At 42.8% G+C, this 14,098-nt stretch overlaps 3 protein-coding genes across 8 annotated transcripts in view; 2 read left to right on the top strand and 1 right to left on the bottom strand.

The window, feature by feature from the left end:
- Positions 1 to 4,251, top strand: part of PPP1R13B (protein phosphatase 1 regulatory subunit 13B) — a 139,159-nt gene extending 134,908 nt beyond the window's left edge. For all 4 annotated transcript variants that reach the window (XM_084630988.1, XM_084630991.1, XM_084630990.1 and 1 more), the window contains exons 17-18: positions 1,609 to 1,808; positions 2,702 to 4,251. In XM_084630988.1, the coding sequence (XP_084487114.1) occupies positions 1,609 to 1,808; positions 2,702 to 2,743 (242 nt within the window). In that variant the 3' untranslated portion in view covers positions 2,744 to 4,251. The remainder of the gene's footprint in view (positions 1 to 1,608; positions 1,809 to 2,701) is intronic.
- A 908-nt stretch (positions 4,252 to 5,159) lies between these two features.
- Positions 5,160 to 14,098, bottom strand: part of ZFYVE21 (zinc finger FYVE-type containing 21) — a 36,647-nt gene continuing 27,708 nt past the window's right edge. For all 3 annotated transcript variants that reach the window (XM_084631021.1, XM_084631023.1, XM_084631024.1), the window contains one exon: positions 5,160 to 5,813. In XM_084631021.1, the coding sequence (XP_084487147.1) occupies positions 5,794 to 5,813 (20 nt within the window). In that variant the 3' untranslated portion in view covers positions 5,160 to 5,793. The remainder of the gene's footprint in view (positions 5,814 to 14,098) is intronic.
- LOC311522091 (uncharacterized protein) lies at positions 5,820 to 9,563 on the top strand. The gene is made up of 2 exons (XM_084631018.1): positions 5,820 to 8,390; positions 8,866 to 9,563. The coding sequence occupies exons 1-2, from the start codon at positions 7,814 to 7,816 to the stop codon at positions 9,258 to 9,260; spliced, it is 972 nt and encodes a 323-aa protein (XP_084487144.1). The 5' UTR covers positions 5,820 to 7,813; the 3' UTR covers positions 9,261 to 9,563.

Here is a 14,098-nt window from a genome sequence, read left to right as displayed (position 1 = left end):
GTAGATTTTTTTTTGTTACATAATTGCACTCAAAAACAAAATATAAAACTTTAGAGCCTATAAATCCACTCAGTCCTATTTCTTGTTCAGCCAGTTGCTAAGACAAACAAGTTTGTTTACATTTAGGGGAGATACTGCTGCCTGCTTCTTTTTACAGTGTCACGTGAAAGTGAGAACAGGCATTTGCATGGCACTTTTGTAGCCAGCGTTGCAAGGTATTTTACATGCCAGATATGCTAAACATTTCTATGCCCCTTCATGCTTCAGCCACCATTCCAGAGGATAGGTTTCCATGCTGATGATGCTTGTAAAAAGAATAATGTGTTAATTAAACTTGTGACTGAACTCCTTGGGGGAGAATTGTAGGTCTCCTGTTCTGTTTTACCAGCATTCTGCCATATATTTCATATTATAGCAGTCTCGGATGATGACCAGCACATGTTTATTTTAAGAACACTTTTACAGCAGATTTGACAAAATGTGAAGAAGGTACCAATGTGAGATTTCTAAAAATAGCTACAGCACTCAACCCAAGGTTTAGGAATCTGAAGTGCCTTCCAAAATCTGAGAGGGATGAAGTGTGGCACATGCTTTCAGAAGTCTTAAAAGAGCAACACTCAGATGTGGAAACTACAGAACCTGACCCATCAAAAAAGAGAATCAACCTTCTGCTGGTGGCATCTGTCTAGGATGATGAAAATGAACATGTCTGTCTGCTCTGCTTGGGATCGCTATCAAGCAGAACCCATCATCAGCATGTGTCCTCTGGAATAGTGGTTGAAGCATGGAGGGACATATGACTCTTTAGCGCATCTGGCACGTAAATATCTTGTGACGCCAGCTACAACAGTGCCATGCGAATGCCTGTTCTCACTTTCAGGTGATGTGAACAAGAAGCGGGCAGCATTATCTCCTGCAAATTGTAACCAAACTTTTGTCTAAGCAACTGGCTGAAGGAGGACTGAGTGGACTTGTAGGCTCTAAAGTTTTACATTGTTTTATTTTTGAATGCAGTTATTTTTTTGTACGTAATTCTACATTTGTAAGTTCAACTTTCATGATAAAGAGATTGCACTAAGGTACTTGTATTAGGTGAATTGAAAAATACTATTTTTTACAGTGCAAATATTTGTAATAAAATATAAAGTGAGCACTGTACACTTTGTATTCTGTGTTGTAATTAAAATCAATATATTTGAATATGTAGACAACATACAAAAATATTTAAATGGTATTCTATTATTAACAGCATGATTAATTGTGATTAATTTGTTAATTGCATGATTAATTACAATTTTTTAAAATCACTTGAGAGCCCTAATTTTCACCTAAAGTAAGGGCAACTAATTTTCAAATACACCGTGCAATGAAAACATATTCCCAACTTCTATGACAAGTTTTATGCCATATCAGGTTTTAATCTTCAGTTAAGTTCCTGAGGGGGAGGGGAAAAAAAAAGTATAATGGAAACACTGAATCTTAAATTGCAGCAGAATGAAAGTCTCTCAGGATTTCCCACTGGAGAGGAGGACCCAAAATCCCAAGTGGATAAAGTCAAGGTACTCTACCATCTGTAATGTTCGTTTACCTTTTGTTTCTTGGTAACAGGAGTACAGGAGAAGTTGGGAGTCATGAACAAAGGAGTAGTGTATGCTCTGTGGGATTATGAAGCCCAGAATAATGATGAGTTGTCATTCCATGAAGGAGATGCCATTACTATCCTGAGACGCAAGGATGATAATGAAACAGAATGGTGGTGGGCTCGACTCAATGATAAAGAAGGCTATGTGCCTAAAAATCTTTTGGGGGTAAGTTACTTTAAGCTTCTTCCTTCCTTCCTTCTCCCTTGAACTTGACCTATTGTTACACTTTTCCTTAGGTGGGAGATTAGAGGGAACTTCCTCTAGAACTTATCAATGCAACATCTAGGTAAATCATTGCTGCAGAGTGACGCAAAGAAAGCAATCCTTCTGTCCCGGGGCTTGAGTGCACCTTCTCTGAGCATTATTATTGCTGTAGAAGAAAGACAGATTGTAGTTAGGAATTTAACCCAGGACAGTAAAAAGAATAGTAATCATTAGGCTGCCTTAAGTTTTTTTAGGTTATAACTTTTTAATTGATCTTTAGCATATTAAATAGTGGTATTTTCCATGAGATCAAACTGTCTCCCTAAGTATAGTATGGTGGCTGTTGTGCCAAATATCAGGGTAGGTCACACGAAGATATTTAAATAATTGGGATGTAACAAGTTTGTGGCATGGATCACTCCTGGTGGGAGTTTGTTCTATTTACCTGCCAAGAAGGTAGATGTGGCTAAAATGCAGATTGGAATTATGCAACTGGTAAACTTTCACTTTGACTGCATAAAATGATGGAAAGTTATACCTATTTACTGCCACCTGCTGAAGGACGAACATAAAAATAGTTAATAGCATTAGTTAATTAGGTTAGGAGACTGTTAAAGGTTTGAGTTTCCTCTTGAATTGTTCAGACTTGCATGTCACTTTGTAATCTAAAGAAATGTACTAAATATGTCCAGTGGACAACATGTTAATGACGTCTTACCCTTTGCTGTACAATCCATTCATGTGTAATCAGAAATAGCCTTTTGGCTGTAAGCAGGTTATATGTTAATTATAGACTTGATTTTCTAGTTATCACATCTAAAGCTTGGGTATTTACTTTTGATTTTGTTTTGCAGCTATATCCAAGAATAAAGCCTCGGCAGCGAACCCTTGCTTGAATTCAGTTGTTTGGCAGTGTAATACGTGGCTGGTAACTGGAAGCTTAAACCCACACTGGAGTCATCCTTTTCTATCACATTTCAACTGGAGAAATAAAATTATAATCTTTGTTTTTAAATGGTGCTCTCTCTTGTTAGTGGACAGCAGTCAAGGATTTAAAAATCTGCAGTTTGTAAATGAAGATAATTCCATGTAACCAATCACTGACTGGGAGAGGTACTTGCAGTCTACAGTATTTTGTCAACTCTAAATACCAAAAATATTCTTATAGAAGAGTCCACAGGTGGAGGTTTGTGTTAAATATTCACAAATGTCATTTCCAAATTGCAGATGTGCTGTCCAGTCTGTTCTAATCCTACAATAACTGTCCCATGTGTCAAGATTTTGGATATATTTTGACACCATTGAATGTTGTTTACTCATTACTGACTGTGTGCTACAGAGAAGACTTTCACATGCTAAGTGCATAAGCAGTAACCAAGGCGCTCTATATATACACACACACACACACACACACACACACACACATTCTAGGATTTAGAAATAGAACATTAGTTAACATATCTTAAGTCCTAGTCTAAGGCCTGCTCTACACATAAGACTTAAGTCAACCTAGCTACATTGCTCAGGGCTGTGAACAATTTTACATCCTGTATGACAGTTAGATTGACCTGACCCCTACCATACATGCAGCTATTGCATGAGGTAGTTTACCTACAGCAATGGAAAAACCCCTTCCCTCACTGGAGGAAGCATCATGCTACAGCAGCACAGCTGCAGTGTAAAGATACCCTTTACAAAGCTCAAACAGAAGCTTTAGAGATGCTAGGATCTAGATTTTGTTTGCATTTAAATGACAAGCTAAAAGAATCAAAACTAGTGTTTAGTGTAGGGATTTTGAGAAGTATACAATCAACTTGTTCATTTTCTTGGTATTCAGCTTATTACACGAGTTTTACCTCTACTAATTTAAGTTACAGGTCCCACTCCCACTAACCTGTGAACTTGTCTGTTTGGAACAAAAGAACATATAACAGTGGATTTGCAGTCAGATTAAAGGATTTGTATGTTTGCATGGATGAAAGTGCAATAGTTGAGAAGGGTAAGCGTCTGATACGCTAAGAGGTACACTAACTTGAAGTCTGCCTGAGTAGCTGAAGGACTAAAAAGTGGAGAGCTAGTTGTACTAATATTGAGAGTCAATGACAGGAAGGAGAAACAAGGAGTTCGAGAAGGATTTGAGAATGGCAATAATTTGCTATTTTGGTAAGGACAGTTTCTGTGGTTCTTGGCAGCCCTACACCTATTGCCAGGGTGAGTTATGCAATAACTTTTCCACTACATTGTAGTTTCAAGCAAAAAAAAAAAAAAAAGCGCAAAGCACTTCACTGGAGTTAATTGTACATGGTTTTATATACCAGAAATATATTTTGAATTTCTCATAAGTTGTAGCCATGTGTTTTGCATTTTTTCTTCCATTAAAGTGTAGGCCAGTTGGCTTAACTCATGTACAAGTCTTGTGTATAATTTATATAGCATTTATGCAGCGCTGTAATTTGCTTTTACCACCATTTAACATTAATTGTATATATTGTGGTGATGAAACGTGAAAGGATATTAAAGAACATTTGGTACATGAATGTGACAATTTCAAGAGCCTATGATGCACATTTTCATGTTCTCTGGATTAGTGTATAATAAAATACTGCTAAGGCATGGCTGCATTTTGAAGTGTTTGTTTTAAACTAATGTTAGGCAATGGCAAAGTACTGTAACCTTTGTCCACCTAACCTGCAAAACTAATCCACACTGAATGAGGATAATTTAGTCACAATTGGGTGTGCATAGTACTAAGAGGCTAGCTTGGCAATACAAAGAAGAAAAGGCTGAAGGTGCTGCACACGCCCAAGAGGTGTTGCTCTGTGACTAGGTAGGCTTTCTCACTTAAAAACAATTTTTCACCTTAAACTGCTAGCTTCTATTCTTCAAGGACAGTCTGAATGTTTGAACTTCATTCACTACCAAGTGCAGCCAGCAAACTCCTAGTTGGTTTTCTTAGAACAGCTGAATATATGAGATTTTCTAGTTCATGCTAGAGTGCTTGAACAGAGTGTACCATTTGGACAGGAGGCACAGGACATTTTTGGGTATTGTAAATAGCCTTTTATTCTCTCCTCCACTCAAACCAAGAATATTGAAGTCTTTAAGGTTGAAAGTTAGCTTAAGTTGCTTAGCAAGTTAAAGTAAATGCTATCTTGAGCATTTTGCTTATTTTCAATAAGTATGAATTCATCTAATCCATAAGACTTGTACATTTAAAATACTGTATACAGTATGTCCAAACATTAGTTACAATAATCAGATTAATTAGCAAAAGGTCATTACAACAAGTAAAATGAATACAAAACTTCAAAATCATTTTCTGGAAGCTTGTATTTTCCTACATACGGGCTCCAAGAGGTCATGTTCATACAACCCAGTTTGTGGTATTTGGTGAAACTTATCTAAGTGTTTGATCACATGATAAGAACCCAAAATGATTATTTCTATAAAAGGGTATCTAAGGCAGATTTCATTGTACATTGATCTTCAACATTTGGATAAGAAAAACACCTGAGATCTCTGTAGAAGAGACTTACAAATACATTTGTTTGCTGTTTGTAGCCAACAAATTAAATACATATAGTATACATAATTGGTACTACAAAAATTGTGCTATACATTTTAGCTGTAGTGCAGGTCATACTTTCGTTTTCCATATTAAGTGCCAATAAGATTTAACAAAATAATGAAGTCTTAAACATGAGGCTATGTTTAAAGCATTAATTGTATACATATTGCACACTAGATAAGTGAATACTCATGGTTCCAAAATACTCACATTGCATTTGCCAGTGCTTACATAATGAACCACATTTGGGGTAGAGGGGTTCATAATACCAATTACCATGGATCAAAGTAACTAGCAAAAAGTGAGAAGCGGTTTTTCATAGAGCTGGTCTCTTCCGTCAGAGCTCAGACAACTTGCTGCTGTTATTGGTCCCGGGATTCATAAAGGAGTTTTGCTGCCTATGATTACAAAAAACGAGATACATCATTGCAGTTTGCTATATAGGCACCTTAGTGATAAACAACAAACTTAAGGTCTCTTATCTTCCCCTAGAAACTACTGTAAAGCCAAAAGCTGTAACTTGTTATCAAATCCTGGCTCTTCTACGTATGTATAGTTTTCTTACATGGGAGAGAGACTAAATCATATTCTAGAGCTTACTGTCAGGGCACATCCATCAGGATTTTAATCGGATTCTCAACGGGTAAAACTTCAGAATTTCATAAAAATATGTTGCAATCTTTAGAACAGTGTGTCATGATAGAACTGCCAGATAATGACTTCTCAAAAAGAAATGATCAGTTTAGTGATGTTGGCTAGGTAACCGCTTTCTAACCAAGTTGCTTATCTTATTTGTCATTTGTATTTCAAGAAATATTTCTGAGGAATAATATATCAGTGCTTTTTTCAGTGCTAATACCAAGGCTATCTGTTGGAGGGAGGGGGTAAAGGGGTATTCTATTAAACAGTGAGTACAGTGGTAAAAAACCTTTTAAATGGCCTTTCTACAACATGAGTGATCTGGCCAGTTTCCATGTGAAATAATTCAATGTATTTTCTTTTTAAGCAACTCATTTTTCATAAGCCTGGTGTTCACTGCCATAAGAAATGTTGATTTATATGATTACAGAAAGCATCTTACATGATTTCAAGATGGTTTACAAAGTCTGGGAGGATTGCCAGAAATTCTCAACTCTAATTTCTTGATTAAGTTTGAGGTACTATATACTGTTTCTTGTACCCCCATCTAAACCAGGATTAATAAAAACATAGCCCAGAGAGTGCCTGAAGTCAGCCTGGAAAAAGTAGTTAACAGCCATGCTTGTTTAGGGTAGTAAAAAGTCTATTAGACAGCTGTGCCTTGCAAAAAGCAGAAGTCAGTATAAGCTGGGCCTTCTGGGAGAGATGTTAAAGGAAGAAGCAAACTCCTTAATCTTGTCCTCTCCCCAGAAAGGAGTTTCATGGAGTAAGGGACCACCTCAGAAACACAAATGAAGCAACATGGAAATTAACTGCACGGTAAAAATAGGTGTAGCAAGAAGCTTTTTGAGAGACAAGCAAAGGACATTAATATGTCCCAACTGTATGAAGTTTAGGTATTAAAAAAAACTGAGGCCAGAGGGACTATTGAGGTCTAATTTGCATAATTTAGGTAAGAATTTCACCTACTGGTTCCTACAACAAGCCCATAAATTCTATTTGACCAAGAAAATCTAAAAAAAAAGACATCCAATCTTGTTTAAGTGATGCAGAATTCACCACATTCTTAGGGCTTGTATGCACTACCACTTATGTCATTATAATTTGTCACTTAGGAGTGCGAATAAGCCACCTCCACAAGTGATGTGTATTACACTAGCCTAAAAACTGGTGTGGACAGTGCTGTCAGCAGAAGCAGCTCTCGCAAAGCTCTCCCATCAGCATTATAAAACCACCTCCCTCCAGTCAGTACAGAGCATCTTCACCAGTCTTGCACTGCTGTAGCACTTCTAGTGGAGACTAGCCCTTAGATAAATTATTCCATTTTTACCCTCTCTTAAAAAATGTGCACCCTTTTCTAGTGTAATCTAGCTTCAGTTTCAGCCCTTACATCTTGTTATGCCTTTCATCAACTCCTGTTGGTACTTAGGTCGAATTTAGCAGCATTAAATCGATGTAAACCTGCACCCGTCCACACGATGAAGCCCTTTATTTCGACTTAAAGGGTTCTTAAAATCGATTTCCTTACTCCACCGTGACAAGTGGATTAGCGCTTAAATCGGCCTTGTCGGCTCGAATTTGGGGTACTGTGGACACAATTCGACGGTATTGGCCTCCGGGAGCTATCCCAGAGTGCTCCATTGTGACCGCTCTAGACAGCACTCTCAACTCAGATGCACTGGCCAAGTAGACAGGAAAAGAACCGCGAACTTTTGAATCTCATTTCCTGTTTGGCCAGCGTGGCAAGCTGCAGGTGACCATGCAGAGCTCATCAGCACAGGTGACCATGATAGAGTCCCAGAATCTTAAAAGAGCTCCAGCATGGACCGAACGGGAGGTACGGGATCTGATCGCTGTATGGGGAGAGGAATCCGTGCTATCAGAACTCCGTTCCAGTTTTCGAAATGCCAAAACCTTTGTCAAAATCTCCCAGAGCATGAAGGACAGAGACCAAAACAGGGACCCGAAGCAGTGCCGCGTGAAACTTAAGGAGCTGAGGCAAGCCTACCAGAAAACCAGAGAGGCGAACGGCCACTCCGGGTCAGAGCCCCAAACATGCTGCTTCTATGATGAGCTGCATGCCATTTTAGGGGGTTCAGCCACCACTACCCCAGCCGTGTTGTTTGACTCCTTCAATGGAGATGGAGGCAATACGGAAGCAGGTTTTGGGGACGAAGACTATGATGATGAGGTTGTAGATAGCTCACAGCAAGCAAGCGGAGAAACCGGTTTTCCCAACAGCCAGGAACTGTTTCTCACCCTGGACCTGGAGCCAGTACCCCCCAAACCCACCCAAGGCTGCCTCCTGGACCAGGCAGGCGGAGAAGGGACCTCTGGTGAGTGTACCTTTTAAAATACTGTACATGGTTTAAAAGCAAGCATGTGAAGGGATTACTTTGCCCTGGCATTCGCGGCTGACTCATTGTACAACAAAGCATTGCAGTGTATGTTTGCTGGTGTTCAAACAACATCCGTTCTTTATCTCTCTGTGTTATCCTCAGGAGCGTGAGATATAATTCATGGTCACCTGGTTGAAATAGAGTGCTTTTCTTCAGGGGACACTCAGAGGAGCCTGTTCCTGCTGGGCTGTTTGCCTGTGGCTAAACAGAAATGTTCCCCGCTGTTAGCCAAAGGGAGGGGGAAAGGTTGAGGGGGTAGCCATGTGGTGGGGGGAGGCAAAATGCGACCTTGTAACGAAAGCACATGTGCTATGTATGTAATGTTAACAGCAAGGTTTACCCTGAAAGAGTGTAGCCACTGTTTTATAAAATGTCTCTTTAAATACCGCTGTCCCTTTTTTTTCTCCACCAGCTGCATGTGTTTCAATGATCACAGGATCTTCTCCTTCCCAGAGGCTAGTGAAGCTTAGAAAGAAAAAAAAACACACTCGCGATGAAATGTTCTCTGAGCTCATGCTGTCCTCCCACACTGACAGAGCACAGACGAATGCATGGAGGCAAATAAGGTCAGAGTGCAGGAAAGCACAAAATGACCGGGAGGAGAGGTGGCCGGCTGAAGAGAGTAAGTGGCAGGCTGAAGACAGGGCTGAAGCTCAAATGTGGCAGCAGCTTGATGAAAGGAGGCAGGATTCAAGGCTGAGGCTGCTGGAGGACCAAACCAGTATGCTCCAGTGTATGGCCTTTGCTGCAGCTCAACAGCTGGAGCACAGACTGCCACTACAGCCCCTGTGTAACCAATTTCCATAGCCTCCACACCCAGAGGCCCAAGAACGCGGTGGGGGGGGGGCTACCGGCCAACCAGCCACTCCACCACAGAGGATTGCCCCAAAAAAAGGCGGCTGGCATTCAATAAATTTTAATGTAGTAACTTTTAAAGTGCTGTGTGGCATTTTCCTTCCCTCCTCGGCTACCTTGGTAGTCATCCCCCTCTTTGTGTGATGAATGAAGAAAGAATGCATGAATGTGACGCAACAATGACTTTATTGCCTCTCGAAGAAAAGGAGTACTTGTGGCACCTTAGAGACTAACCAATTTATTTGAGTGTGAGCTTTCGTGAGCTACAGCTCACTTCATCGGATGCATACCGTGGAAACTGCAGCAGACATTATATACACACAGAGATCATGAACCAATACCTCCTCCCATCCCACTGTCCTGCTGGTAATAGCTTATCTAAAGTGATCATCAAGTTGGGCCATTTCCAGCACAAATCCAGGTTTTCTCACCCCCCTCCAAAAACCACCCACACAAACTTGCACATTGTAGGGAGAGTGGTCACTTTGGATAAGCTATTACCAGCAGGAGAGTGAGTTTGTGTGTGTGGTTTTTGAGGGGGGTGAGAGAACCTGGATTTGTGCAGGAAATGGCCCACCTTGATTATCATACACATTGTGAAGAGAGTTGTCACTTTGGACGGGCTATTACCAGCAGGAGAGTGAGTTTGTGTGTGTGTGGGGGGGGGGGGGGGTGGAGGGTGAGAAAACCTGGATTTGTGCTGGAAGTGGCCCAACTTGATGATCACTTTAGATAAGCTATTACCAGCAGGACAGTGGGGTGGGAGGAGGTATTGTTTCATGATCTCTGTGTGTATGTAATGTCTGCTGCAGTTTCCATGGTATGCATCTGATGAAGTGAGCTGTAGCTCACGGAAGCTCATGCTCAAATAAATTGGTTAGTCTCTAAGGTGCCACAAGTACTCCTTTTCTTTTTGCGAATACAGACTAACACGGCTGTTACTCTGAAACCTGTCTTTATTGCCTCTGCAAGCGGTGATCAAAGAGAGGAGGGGAGGGTGGTTAGCTTACAGGGAAGTAGAGTGAACCAAGAGGCAGGGGGTTTCATCAAGGAGAAACAAACAGAACTTTCACACTGTAGCCTGGCCAGTCATGAAACTGGTTTTCAAAGCTTCTCTGATGCATACTGCACCCTCCTGTGCTCTTCTAAGTGCCCTGGTGTCTGGCTGCACGTAACCAGCAGCCAGGTGATTTGCCTCAACTTCCCACCCTGCCATAAACATCTCCCCCTTACTCTCACAGATATTGTGGAGCACACAGCAAGCAGTAATAGCAGTAGGAATATTCGTTTTGCTGAGGTCTAAGCGAGTCAGTAAACTGCGCCAGCGTGCCTTTAAATGTCCAAATGCACATTCTACCACCATTCTGCACTTGCTCAACCTGTAGTTGAACAGCTCCTGACTACTGTCCAGGCTGCCTATGTACGGCTTCATGAGCCATGGCATTAAGGTGTAGGCTGGGTCCCCAAGGATACATATAGGCATTTCAACATCCCCAACAGTTATTTTCTGGTCTGGGAATAAAGTCCCTGCCTGCAGCTTTTGAAACAGACCAGAGTTCCTGAAGATGCGAGCGTCATGCACCTTTCCTGGCCATCCCACGTTGATGTTAGTGAAACGTCCCTTGTGATCCACCAGAGCTTTCAGCACTATTGAGAAGTACCCCTTGCGGTTTATGTACTCAGCAGCTTGGTGCTCCAGTGCCAAAACAGGGATATGGGTTCCATCTATGGCCCCACCCCAGTTAGGGAATCCCATTGCAGCAAAGCTATCCGTTATGACCTGCACATTTCCCAGGGTCACTACCCTTGATATCAGCAGATCTTTGATTGCGTGGGCTACTTGCATCACAGCAGCCCCAACAGTAGATTTGCCCACTCCAAATTGATTCCCAACTGACCGGTAGCTGTCTGGTGTTGCAAGCTTCCACAGGGCTATCGCCACTCACATCTCAACTGTGAGGGCTGCTCTCATCTTGGTATTCATGCACCTCAGGGCAGCGGAAAGCAAGTCACAAAGGTCCATGAAAGTGCCCTTATGCATGCAAAAGTTTTGCAGCCACTGGGAATCATCCCAGACCTGCACCACTATGCGGTCCCACCAGTCTGTGCTTGTTTCCCGAGCCCAGAATCAGCATTCCACAGCATGAACCTGCCCCATTAGCACCATGATGCATGCATTGGCAGGGCCCATGCTTTCAGAGAAATCTGTATCCAGGTCCTGATCACTCACGTGACCAGGCTGACCTCGCCTGGTATCGCTTTGCCAGGTTCTGGTGCTGTATATACTGCTGGATAATGCATGTGGTGTTTAATGTGCTCCTAATTGCCAAAGTGAGCTGAGCCGCCTCCATGCTTGCCTTGGTATGGCATCCACACAGAAAAAAGGCATGGAACGATTCTGCTGTTGCTCTGACGGAGGGAGGAGCAACTGATGACACAGCTTACAGGGTTGGCTTCAGGGAGCTAAAATCAACAAAGGGGGTGGTTTTACATCAAGAAGTATTTCAGGCAGGACTTCATGGAGGGTTCCAATAAGAAATGGTGCACCTAAGTTATTGTTCTTATTGGAACAAGCTGGTCTGGCCTCTGATTGATACATGGCTAGATTTACCTCACTGCACCTTCTCTGTGAGTGACTGCAGTGTGACCTAGAGGAATGAGTCCCCTAGACAGGGGAGGAGGCAAATGAATACAAAACAAAATCTGGTCTATTTCTTGTTTTGATCCACTCCATCTATCTTTTACATCTTTGGCTGGCAGCAGACGGTGCAGAAGGACTGCATGCCATCCACATCTTATGGCTGCTCAGCAGAAGATGGTGCAGTAGGACTGCTAGCCATCCTCATCTCTTGCCTGCCCAGCAGAAGATAATGCAATAGGACTGCTAGCAATCTGTAGCGCCTGCCTGCTCACCATAAGACAGTTCAATAGGACTGACTGCAGGACTAAAGAGAATGACCCGGTCAAGTCACTCCAAATTTAGTCCCTGCGCCCATGTCTGCCCAGGTGCTCCCAGCTGATGTGACCAGGAGCACCTTGGCACTTGACGAGGACAGCTACCAGTCATACTGTACTGTCTGCTGCCAGAAGGCAATGGGTTGCTGCTACTGTAGAGCAATGCCATACCACATCTGCCAGCACCCAGGAGACATACGGTGACAGTTACCTGAGTGGGCTCCATGCTTGCCGTGGTATGGCATCTGCACAGGTAACTCAGGAAAAAAGGCACAAAACGATTGTCTGCCCTTGGTTTCACAGAGGGAGGGAACGGGGGCCTGACAATATGTACCCAGAACCACCCGCGACAATGTTTTAGCCCCATCAGGCATTGGGATCTCAACCCAGAATTCCAATGGGCAGCAGAGACTGCAGGAACTGTGGGATAGCTATCCACAGTGCAACGCTCCGGAAGTCTACTCTAGCCTCGGTACTGTGGAAGCACTCCGCCGAGTTAATGCACTTAATGCACTTAGAGCATTTTCTGTGGGGACACACACACTTGAATATATAAAACTGATTTCTAAAAAACCAACTTCTATAAATTCGACCTTATATCGTAGTGTAGACATACCCTTAAACTCTGATCAAGTCACTTCTGAAAATGGAAAGTTAAGCTAAACAGATGGAGCAGCTTTAGTCTCAGTATAAGGTAGGTTTTCCAGAGCTCAAACCTGTCTAGCTCTTTTCTAAATCCTTCTCAAATTTGGGACACCAACTTGATATTGTTCCAGTAATGATCTCACTAATGCCAGAGGGCTGATATCACTTCCCTAGTTCTACGAGGACATCCCAAGAAAGTGGGGAGGGGAGGGTCAATTTATCAATTTGCCAGGGTGCTACTTAGATTTTAAAACTGAAATCTAAAACTAGGTTTGCCAATATAGAACTGGATCTAATACAGGAGTAGACAAACTTTTTGGCCTGAGGGCCACATCAGGGTGGGGAAATTGTATGCAGGGCCATGAATGTAGGGCTGGGGCAGGGGGTTGGGGTGCAGAAGGGAGTGCAGGCTGTGGGAGGGGGTGTGGTGTGCAGGAAAGGGCTCAGGACAAGGGGTTAGTGCAGGAAGGGGCTCAGAGCAAGGGGTTGGGGTTCAGCAGGGGTGCAGGCTCCATCCCAGTGCTGCTTCCCTCAAGCGGTTCCAGGGTGGCAGCAGGGCTAAGGCAGGCTCCCTGCCTGCCCTGGCCCTGCGCCGCTCCCAGAAACATCCAGCATGTCCAGCAGTGGCTCCTGGGGGTGTGGTGGGGCAGGCAGCTCCACCGTGGGCTGCCCTCACCTGCGGGTACCACTCCCAAAGCTCCCATTGGCTGCGGTTCCCCATTCCTGGCACACAGAGCCCTCTGCCCCCCCCCCTTCCCTCCCAGGGGCCGCAGGGACATGATGCCAGCCACTTCCGGGAGCAGGCAGGGAGCCTGCCTTAACCTCGCTGCACCATGGGGGTGGCAATCCTGCAGGCTGGACTGAAAGCCCTAACAGGCCAGATAGTTTGCCCTCCCCTGATCTAATGGGATAATCTCAAAGTAGAGAAAGTGTTAGTTTACTAGTTGAACACTGAGGTCTTGTCATGTCAATTTTTAATTTGAACAGTATTTCTCATATCGGGACACTTGCTTATTCTTAACCAAGAACTGATTAAATTACCAAGAACCACATCAGTATATAATCAACAGCTCACTACTCAAACAGACACAATCAACTGTGTGTACCACACATATACACAATAGTCTTGCAAGCAATTATCACAGACTAGAATTGAGGCTCAGTTGTTATATCAAAGACCAGTCAAATTA

This window comes from Lepidochelys olivacea (genome assembly GCF_965140295.1).
Source record: "Lepidochelys olivacea isolate rLepOli2 genome assembly, chromosome: 6".
Classification (NCBI taxonomy): Eukaryota; Metazoa; Chordata; order Testudines; family Cheloniidae; genus Lepidochelys; species Lepidochelys olivacea.
The sequence above is the reverse complement of the archived record's forward strand: the minus strand, read 5'-3'. Positions and strand labels throughout refer to the sequence as shown.